This window comes from Equus asinus, chromosome 4 (assembly GCF_041296235.1).
Source record: "Equus asinus isolate D_3611 breed Donkey chromosome 4, EquAss-T2T_v2, whole genome shotgun sequence".
In the NCBI taxonomy this organism is placed as follows: domain Eukaryota; kingdom Metazoa; phylum Chordata; class Mammalia; order Perissodactyla; family Equidae; genus Equus; species Equus asinus.
The window spans coordinates 21963107-21973659 of NC_091793.1; the positions used below are offsets into that span (position 1 = coordinate 21963107).

The 10553-nt window shown below is 57.2% G+C and overlaps 1 protein-coding gene, 1 long non-coding RNA gene and 1 pseudogene across 2 annotated transcripts; 1 reads left to right on the top strand and 2 right to left on the bottom strand.

The window, feature by feature from the left end:
- Positions 1–588: 588 nt before the first annotated feature.
- MIURF (mitochondrial elongation factor 1 upstream open reading frame) lies at positions 589–801 on the bottom strand. Its single transcript, XM_044779528.1, has one exon. It carries the CDS (start codon positions 799–801, stop codon positions 589–591), a length of 213 nt encoding a protein of 70 aa, XP_044635463.1.
- Positions 802–3379: 2578 nt separating this feature from the next.
- LOC139045030 (uncharacterized) lies at positions 3380–4096 on the top strand. The gene is made up of 3 exons (XR_011502582.1): positions 3380–3488; positions 3845–3915; positions 4015–4096. It is a non-coding gene; the product is annotated as an uncharacterized lncRNA (long non-coding RNA).
- A 407-nt stretch (positions 4097–4503) lies between these two features.
- On the bottom strand, positions 4504–5343 carry LOC123289492 (large ribosomal subunit protein uL23 pseudogene; annotated as a pseudogene).
- Between the last annotated feature and the right edge of the window lie 5210 nt (positions 5344–10553).

Below are 10553 nucleotides of genomic sequence, written 5' to 3' on the forward strand. Positions count from 1 at the left end.
ATGAGGAAATAGAGGCCTGGAAAGGGTTAGTGATTTGCCCCAAATCCCACCACTACTAATAGCAGGGCCAGGAGTTGAACCCGGGGGCCATCCTCTGAAGCCTGGACACACTCTATAGACTGAGGTAACAGAATGCAGTTATGTTTTGGGGAATGTGATCTGACCCACAAGATAACTGAATCCACTGAATGAGCCAGCTTGGAATTGAGCGCTAATAGGTTTAACTAACGTCTTTTCTAACATTTTCATACGTAAAACGTTCTATGAAATAAAATGGTGATAAGAATTCTGTTCTGGTGGGATTTGAAACTCAGGGCCTATTTTTTTCAATAAGGGAACATACTCTCTTAATACGCCTGCATTCCCCCCATCGATTTCCAGTGACTAAAGGACTTTGGTCACTAAAAGGAAAGGGTCTCCCTCCCCTGGTCCCCTGCAGCAGAAAAAATGAAACCTATGGGAAAAGGGTGGACCTACCTGAGGCTTCTCACTGCATCTGTGAGGGGTGGGGAGAGAGCAGGAGTGTCTACGGAAGGCACCTTTGTCCTCTTTCCCTCGGAATCAGGAAGGGAGGGGAAAGGAGAGGTCCTAAATAATCCCCCCGAGTTTGCTGTGGAGGAAGACCAGGCCTTTTTCCAGCTGCCTCTCCCGGGCCTCAGGATCCTCTAGCTTCTGATTTTTCCTGAACTCACGGCGGATGGACGCCAGGTAGAAGTCTCGGTCAGTGTAGCGAAGCTCTCGGCCCTGGCGCAGCAGAGCCCGGTAGAGGCTCAGCACCGCCTCGCGGCTCCATGGGGCCATGGGGGACTGGCAGGGGCTGGGCGTCACGCTATAAACAGAAGGGGAAAAAAGAGAAGCCTAGAATCAGAATTAAATGTGAGAAGGGCCTAGAGAGACTCTCTAAAGTTCAGGTTCTTAATCTAGGTCTCAGGGACCCCCAAGGTCACACTCTGACTTGGTGGCAGGGCTAGGATAGACCCCAGCCCCTTGCTTCCCTCTCCTGCACAAGTACAGGAGATGCTGAAGGGCTAGGGCTTGAATCCTGGCTCTGCCAATTAACTTGCCAGATCCTGGGCAAACTGCTTCACCCCTCTGAGCATCAGCTTCCTCCTGTGTAAAATGGAGATGACGATACTATGTCAGCAGGACCCACCACACAGGGTTATTTCGAGGACTGGGCGAGAGGACACATGTAAAGCACCTGTAAGAGAACTTCACCACAAGAGATGGACTTTCAGCCATACCTGAATCCTGGCACCACCACTGATGAGCTGATTTCCTCGGGCAAGTTTCTTAACCTCTCTGTGCTTCCCTCAGTTCCTCATCAGTAAAATGAGGATTAAAACTGTATTCTGCCCATATGGTTGGTACGAGGACTAAATGAGTTAATACATGCAAACAGGTCTAGATCAGCGCTAGGCACAAACTAAACACTCTACCAAGCGCAGCCATTACCAGTAGCACCCAGCTTGGTTTGCAAGTGCTTAATAAATGTTGGACTTAGTTATACATAAACTGCCACCAGCTTCCTTCAGTAACAATAAACCCTCCCTCAAGTACAGAGGGTTATCACTTGGAAAGTGCTGTGTCACCCATTTTCACATTTAAATTAAGGAACCTAGGAGGTGGTCGGGGCTCAGAAGAGAAACATCAGAACACCTACTGTGTGCACCCCACCATGCACGTTCCGGGCGCGGCCACGGAACAACTCATCTCATTCTATCTCATTCTATCAACAATCCCAGTGTCGTCGTTATCCCCATTTTAAGTGGAGGAAACCGAAGCTCCCAGAGGGCAGCACCGGCCCACAGCACACAGCTGTCACGGGGCTGCGGCCTGTGAGGACAGTCACCGTTCGCTGGGGCCTTCCCGCGTGTACAGCACTCCTGGGCGCCCTACAAACTTTCCCAGCCCAGCGCCCGGCACACCACGGGCTCAAGAAATAAGCAGAATGAAGAGGGAATCCTCACGACGCCCCCAAGTGGAGGGAGTGACCCCCCTGTTTCAGAAATAAAGAGCAGAGACCGAATGCGGGAAGTACGTGACCGGGAGACAGAGCGGGACTCTGGGGGCAAAGTCAGCGAGCCATGGCCTCCGGCCCTGCCAACTTCCTGCGCCAGCCTGAGCCGCTGTCCCTGTCCCCTTCTCCTCAACCGCAGGAGGGCCCCCCTCGGCCCAAGGGCCTCCCGCGGCGGGAGACAAGAGCCCAGAACACCAACAGGACAAGTGCTTTCGGAGGAGAAAGGCCACCGCCGCGCGACGGCTGTTACGACAAGGTCGCCCGGCGAGCGGGCGGCTGAGCCCGGCCGGTCCCCACCTCCTCCCCAACCGGGGGGCTAGGCCGAGCCGGGGGCGGGCGGGCGGTGACCCCGGGGCTGGGGCAGGCCGGCTCGGGACCCGGGAGGCCTCCGGAGGCTGGGGCCCGGGTCGGATCGGGGGCAAGGGACGCGGCCCTGACAGGAGGCTCGGCGGGCCCCCGGCCCCGCTCCTCCCCTCACTCACCCGCGGGCCGCGCGCGCTACCACTCCTCGAGATTCGCCTCTCGCCCGGTACCTCTCCCGGGGTCACCCAGCAACATGGCCCCTTCACTTCCGGGACACGACCTGCCCACGGGGCCGAGGGGCGGGGCGGAAAGGAGCACGAAGGCGGGAGGAGGCGGGAGGACTTCCGGTCTTCCCCGCCGCGGCCCCTCTCGGGGCGGAGCCAGGAGCCTCGTTGGGCCCCGCCCCTCGTGCGGGCCCCGCCCCACCAACCTGAGCCCCGCCTTCGTGGTGACGTCACTGAGGACCGGGCCGGCTGAGGCCATTCGGGCCCCGCCCACCGGCGAGCGGCGGTGCGGAGGGCGAGGGGGCTGGGGGCCGGAGCCGGCAGCGGGTTGGAGGGGGCAGCGGGTCGGAGCGGGCAGGGGGCCGGAGCGGGCAGGGGGCCGGAGCGGGCTGGGCGCGGCGCCGCCCTCCTACGAGGCCGCTGCGTCGGGTCGGCGCCAGCCTGCTGCCAGCGCGCGGCGTGTCAGGGATGGAGCCGCATCCCCGCACCGTCTGCTGATCTCGGGCTGGGCGGGGCCCTCCCTGGGGGGTTCTAACACTAATAATATTCCCTGCCATGGCTTTCAGAGCTCTTCCAAGTCCATTTTCTCAGATCGACTTCTTTTCATGCCTCCGTGCTGAGCCCGCTGCCGGGCGCCTTGGCTCCCAGCAAACTCCTACCCTTCAGGGTCCACTTGAAATTGTTAGCAACTTCACCTCGCTGCCCTGGGGCTCCGACCCACACTCCGAGGAGCTCCGAGGAGGGGCCCCCGGGGGCCCCGTACACACAATTCGTCCCTTCCGCCAAGGGCTCTTTCCCGTTCGGTATCGAGGATTTGGAAGGAAACCGAAGCTGGGTGTTCACCGGCGCGAGCTTTATTCAATGGCCAAGAAGGGAGAAGCGGGAGCCAAGTCCACGAATGCGCTCCTCAGTTCTGATTAAGCAGCTGCTATGGGTTCAGGGTAATGAAGGGGAGGAATATTCACGCTTGCTCAGGGAGCTGGGCGGGCTTTTCGGGGACGAGGGCGCCGCCTCTCTCCTTGCGGGGTGTGGTGAACTGCCTGGCTGTGGGCGTGTCCCGGGCTAAGGAAACCTATTACAAAGAGCGTGCAACGAGCTGCGGTCTCGTCAGGTCGTCAGCCTGCAGGTTGCCTTCAACTGGGTTTAACTTTATCTCAGCCATCTCCTCCTTCCTCTCTTCCTGGTTTACTGTGAGCCATAGACGACAGTTAGGCTAGTTCTGAGCAGGGTTGTGGCTAATGTCTTATGGGGTCGGTGGACCGGGTAACCAAACGTCCCCTCCGCAAATCTTTTCCAGCCCGTTCCTCGCCCCTGGCCCAACAAACTTGGATGCCTTCTTCGGGCCCCACAGAAACGTCTGCACACACCGTAAGGGCTCTTAACCGGTTCGACAACAAAACGTATTTATTGGTGCCTTTTTGCCAGGCCCGTTTTTAAATGTATCCATTTGCGTCTCTGTCTCACCAGATTTGAGGGCAAGAGCCGTGTTTGACCCAAGCCCCCTCCCCCGGTGCCTCCCACGCGCCCAGCTCAGAGGGAAGCCAGGAAGGTTAGTCCCTCCGGAAGCGAGCCCACAGGCTTTGGAGTCAGGCCCAGCTGGCTCGCAGTTCTGCTCCACCACAGAAGGACAGCTGCTCTCTGGCAGGATCCTAACCTCCCTCAGCCTGGGGCTCTTGCGAGGATTAGAAGGTGTCTAGCAGGAGAGGCCGGCCCTTACGAAGTAGTTGTCCATCCATTCATTCATTCACTCATTCATGCAACAAATCCTGGCCGAGGGTCTTGAATGTGCCAAGCACACCACAGGCATTGCAAGAACAGAGAGACCAAGTCCTGTCTTCTAGTGGGGCTGATAGAGGAGGTGATAAGAGCTGGGAGGAAGATGCTGGGTGACAGGATGGAGTGAAGGGGGTTACTTTTTTACGTGGAGTGGTGTCTGATAAGGGATGTGGCATGGAACCTGTGGGAAGAGCGTTCCAGGCGTTGGTCCTCCGGTGGCCCTTCGGCTGGGAGTGTTCCAGGAGCAGCAGGGAAGAGGCCGGTGAGCAGGAGCTGGGGACGAGGCAGGAGACGAGGTCCTTATCGGGGGAAGGGGACGGGAGACCTTGTGTGGCACAGGAGCCCCTGGAGGGTTTGGAGCAAAGAAGTGATGGGACCTGACTTCCATTTGTTTGTTTCTTTCTTTATGGTGAATCCAATTTTGTTGGCAGCATCCAAAGCATCATAGTTAGAAGCCAGTCAAACAGATGCCTCCTTCTCTCATCAGACCCCATCAGGGTGTTGGCCTTGGCCACGAGACGTCCTAGAGCGTCTTCCCAGCCTGTCTGGTCTGGTGTGGATGGCCTTGACATCCACAATGAACGCGAGTGTGTTGCTGTCCTCTGTCTCCTTCGTGGCGGACTTGGTGGACGGGGAACTTGAATGATGGCAGAGTGGTCAAGCTTGCTTCTCCTGGGGGCGCTCTTCCAAGGAGGATTGGGCCGCCTTCAGAGCCACAGTGTCTTGGTCCTCGGGAAGGTGGGTGACGTGTAGATCTTTTTTGTGTGTGGCCGTGGACGCCTTTCAGCGCCACCTTCTTGGCCTTCAAAGTCTTTGCTTTGGCTTCAGCTTTGGGAGAGGCAGCGGCTTCCTTCGCCGCTTTTGGCGCCATCTTTGTGAAATGACTTCCATTTTCACAGGACCAGTCTGGCTTGAGCATAACTGAAGGGAACAAGGGCTAAAGCAGGGCGACTAGTCAAGAGGCCGTTGCAAAACCCCAGGGGGGAGAGAGATGAGGGCTCAGACCCAGGAGGCGGCAGTGAGCGGGGCCGGGGAGTCAGATCCTGGAAGTGTTGGGAGGATGGCCACAGGATTAGCTGATGTGGGGGTGAGAGGGAGGGTCAGCCACAGCTTTGGCTTCGGGCCTCGGCCCCAGCAATTGTCCTGCTGCCTCCCTGCTCCAGCCTGGTTAGGCGCGTGTTCCAGGTTTTCCAAGCTGCTAAAAGAAGGCAGCTTTCCAGGGCCCTAAGGTCTCCGCTCAGTTAAGGGAAGACTTCCCCTTGGCATAGGGAGGAGCCCCAGCAGCACTGGGGAGCCAGTGGGCCTCTGAAAGGGGGGGGGCCCCAGCTGGGGGCCTGGAGGAAGGAGGCTAAAGACTCAAGAGCAGCACTAGGTGTGGAGTCTGGGATCTTAGGACCATTCGCCGGGCCTGGCTTGGCGCCAGGGAAACAAGGAGGAAGTTCGTCAGCTCTCTCCCTCTCACACTCATACTGAGGCAGCACCAGCACCTAGAGCTGCCTTTATTAAGCACCTATTGTGTGCCCAACATTGGACTGAGTACTTTGCAAACATCATGTTATGTCTAATCCCAATGCCCCTGTGTGATAGGCTTCATGATCCCGATTTTGCAGATGAGAAAACCAAGACCAAGAGACATTGGCTAATTTCTCCAAGACACTGAGCCAGACAGCGGAGAAACTCGCCCACGTGTCTTCCTCTGGAATGTGTGTTCTTTCCTCTCTTCCAGGCTGTCCTACTTTGCTCTTTAAAGAGTAATTTTGTGACCCAAATAAATCTAATTGGTGACATTTCCAGCTGGAAGACGAGGTGACCTTTCCTATCCCTGCTGACCCTGCTGTTCCCTAGGATGTTATTTTTGGGAGGAAGGAAGGGAGGGCCCTCGGGGGTCTGTCCTTCAGATCGGCTCCCCAGATCTCTGGCTCTTCAGGGTCTTCTCTGTACTTCCAGACTCACAGGGCTCCTCCTCGCTCCCGCAGCTTCCAAGGCAATGGCTGGGGTGGGAGGGGTGTGAGGCAGTCATCTGGCCCCCATGTATCCATGGTGACTTTGTGGGCTGGAGACCCCTGGCAAGGGGCACTGACCCAACTCTCAGGACTCTGCCTGGCTTGACGGGACAAGGGGCCCTCTGGGATCTCTCTGATTGATACTGCAGTTTTGAATAATTGCTGGTCTCACCTCTGAATGATGGCAACGCCTCTTCTGGGACCATGGCTGGAGAGCGAGAGGGAAGCGCTTGTTCCCCAGAACAGTGACTCACACATAGCTAGGCATTTAATTGTGGAATGAATGAATGAATGAACACTTTCCAGAAACATGGAAGGCCTGGGAGAGATGGACAATTTCCTCTGAGTCAGGCCGGTCACGTCCAGTCTTATTTGAAAGGGGCATGTAGGCGGGTGGGAAGCACTTGGGAAGTGACTTAAGCCTTGCATGCCTTGGTTTCCTCATCTGTGAACCGAAGAAGGAGAGGAAAGAACTACCTCACTGGGCTGTTGAGGGTCAAATGGGAGGGGGCATGTAAGGGGCTACTGGCGTTGTCAGGGAGCCTGCCATACGGCGAGCACACAGTAAGCCGTGACTTGTATTATTATGAGATGTCGTTCTCTCTCGTGCATGGGTGGGTACATGGGAATGTTAGCTCACAAACAGACTTTGGAAGCCCAGGACACCAGTTCCACGGCAGGAGCTCAGGGGAGTCTCAGGCTGTGGTCTCCTAGCCCTGGAAAACTCAGTGGTCAAGGGTCTGGGCCCCAGAGGGCTAAGGCAGGATGCTGGGGCAAAAATGAACAAAACATTTTTGCTGAATGGCCCATGAGAACCAGCACTGTTGTTCCTAATGTATTAGCCAAGTTAGTTACTTGCTCACCATTTAGTGAGCATCTAGTATGTGCCAGGACTAGAGGCGGGAATGCAGAAATAAGACACGTCCTAGAAAGGCCAGGGTCGAGGGAGGAGACAGACAAGGACACAGACAGGTGCAAGGAGAGAAGCCTTCGCAGGTGCTGTGGGGACCAGAAGAGCCTGTGACCCAATGCAGAAGCAGGGGGTGGGCACCACCCAGCCGGAGCACGGGTCGGGAGGCGAGGGGGTGAGACACGAGGCTGGACAGGTGAGCATCCTGCGGGTGCCCAGGGAGGAAGTGATGGCCTGCAATGTGTACTTTGGGCTGCTGCACCAGCACCAGTAGTCTGGAGTCAGTCGTGGGTTTGAATTTCAGCTCTGCCTCCTGATGGCTGGGCAACCTTCAACAAGGTTCTCAGCCTCTCTGGGCCATAGTTTCTATACTCACAAATGGGGATTAATTAAAGTACCTAAGCAATCAGACCCTGAAACTGACTCATGGGAACTAAGAGGGAGGGAGAGAGAAGCAGGTCAAGTGGATTTCCGCCAGGAGAATTAGAAATATGGCCGAGGCCTTAGGGAGTTCAGCAGGTGATGGAACAGGAGCAGGAGTGGTCCAGGCAGAGGAGGGGGCCGTGGCCCACTGGAGAGCTCAAAGGACCAGAGCCAGAGAATTCAGGAAAGAGACACCCCAGACAAGACTGGAGAGGAAGGCAGGCCCAGCGGGCCGCAGCGGGGAATTTGGCCCTGAGCCAGCAGCAGTGGGCAGTCCGTGCCCTGATCAGACTAGCACCTTGGAAAGAGCAGCCTGGCCACTTTCTGGGGACTAAACTGGTGGGCTGAGACCCGCAGGAGATCAGTCCCCAGGCCACCACAGTATCCAAGAGGGTCATCAGGGGACAGGAGGAGTGAGCGCTGACTGAGCTCTTCCCGCGTGCCAGCACCTGCACGCATCATCCCCAGTACTCCTCACGGACTGGAGAGGACAAGGACCCTCACCGTGCCAGTTACACCCAAGGAGCTGGGGTCTGGAAGAGCCACAAGAAGCAGGACTGGGATCTGAACTCAGGTCTGGAGCTCTGAACCATCCATGGGAGAGATGAAGTCACTCGAACGAGGGTGGAGGAAGAGGACAAGGAGGGGGCCCTGGGGACACTGACATCTAAGGCCAAGGAAGCAAAGGACACTGGAGAGGACTGGTCAGAAGACAGGGGTGTCTCGGAGGCTTGGGGAGAGGAGAGCGTGGTCACAAAGGCCAAATGCCTTCCTTCCCCAATTAGGAGCTGGTCTCTGGCTGACTGGTTCAGGGAGGTGGGACAGTGGCCAGGGGCTGAAGAGTAAAGAGGAGATGGAAAGGGACCCAGTGGTTTTGCTGGGAAGGGAAAGGGCAAGAGGAGAGGACAGTTGGGAGGGAGACGGGATTGGGCTGGGTTAGGGGTTGGCTCGCACTTGTTCTCCCTCGAAGGTGGAGGGAAGGACCCAGTAGAGGGAGAGAAGTGAAAAGGCCAGAGGAAGGGAGCCCTCAATGGAGAGATGTCACTACTGAGAGGAGGGGAAGGAGGAAGCAGGCAGGTGCCCCTTTACCTGCGGGGCGGGGCAGGGCGGCGGCACAGAAGGCAGAGAGGGCGCGGACCTTGAGGCGGGGGTCTTACTAGTCTTATCCCCTCTACTTTACCCAGCAGGGTGCCTTATGAAATTGGAGCCCTCCATAAATGCTTGTCACCCTAGTTGAAGGGAAATTGCTCCGGGATGACGAGGCAGAATGCTCTGTCCAGCCCAGCCCAGCCCCTCCTGCCCCACCTCCCCACTGGAGTGAAGGTGTAACACTCCTAGTACCAGGGCTGGTGGAGGACGGCCGCTGTAACCGGATCAGCGAAGCTCCGGGGTTGTGAGCGGCCAGGAGCCAGGAAATCGCTCCCAGAGAGAGCCGCCCTGCCTAATGGGGTTTGCTGCCATCAGATGTGTGGATCCTGTGCTCCCCAGGGTGAAACCTGATATCCCTGGGCAGGAGTGAGGGTCCCATCACCTGTGAAATGTTTGCCGCCCACATCGTGCCAGGTGGTGTGGAAAGGGCGAAGGGCGCGCGAGCTCATTCACCGAACACCCTCCCTTTGCCAGGCAGCAGGAGTTGGGGGGCTGGGGGCTGGCAGATGCAGGGCCTCGACCCCAGATCCCAGCTCCTCCACTTCCCAGCTGACTTAGGAGAAGGGTGGGAAGACTGAGTAGGTACCCGGGCCAGGGCAGTGGCTCAGTGAACATTCGCTGGTCTCCCTTCACGTCCTTTGTCGCTGTTGATCCCCACTACAGTCCTGTGCAGGCTGGTATCAGTGTGTCCATTTTACAGACGAGGCAGCACCACGCAGGCTGATTATAGCTTCCACCTGCTCGAGGGCAAACTGGAGGCCCACAGGTTAGACTGGACCAGGAAGTGTTCTCCTTGCTCCACAAAGAGCTTTGTAAGACCCAGACAATTCTAAAGGACAGCTTCCCAGGTTTGCTTCAATATTTAGAAGATCTGGCAGCACTGGGCTCCCCATGGACAGAGGAGCAGCCACCACCTTTGGACAGAGTCCGAGCTCCCCAGCTCACCCCAATCCCCACCACTCCCTATTGTCTCATCCATGAGTGTCCACTCACTTACATTACCTGTTGGGCTCCTGTCGTCTGCTGAGTCTGCCAAGGCCTGGTGAGTGTTTCTCATCCTACATGGGGAGGAAATGGAGCCAGAGAGAAAGTTGACATATGTTCCCAGCTCCAGTCACAAAGCACTGAACCTTGACATATAGAAAGAGAAGCCAAAATATAGAAAGAGAGCGAGCATAGCTGCGCTCGAGTCCACGGTAAATGCCTCCACAGCCCAGGAAGCAACTGAAGCAGGAGCCCTTGGTGCCCTGGGGCTGGACGCCTGGGGGGTCCTGGGCCCTGGAGGACCCCACACCCACTGGCTGGCAGTCCCAGAAGAGAGCAGAGGGTGGCGAAGCAGCTGGAGATGAAGAGCCGAGAGCTGAGAATATTCCAGTCAATGAGGAAGCCTTCCAGGAGGAGGTGGGTGTGGTGGGCTTAGGGTGGCCGGGCTTAGGGTGGGGGCGAAAGGAACGGCAGCTGTCCCACTGTCGGAGACCCTAGAGTGTATCCAGCTTCCAGCTCAACCCCCAAGGCAGACCCCAACCCACACACACACACTCACTCAACTGTACAGCCACCCAGAGAGAGAAAAGACTGGCTAGATTGTACCTTCCAAAAATTTAAGGGCTGGCTCAGTGGCACAGGGGTTAAGTTTGCATGTTCCACTTTGACTGCCCAGGGTTCGCCGGTTCAGATCCCAGGTGTGGACCTACGTACTGCTTATCAAGCCATGCTGTGGCAGGCGTCCCACATACAAAGTAGAG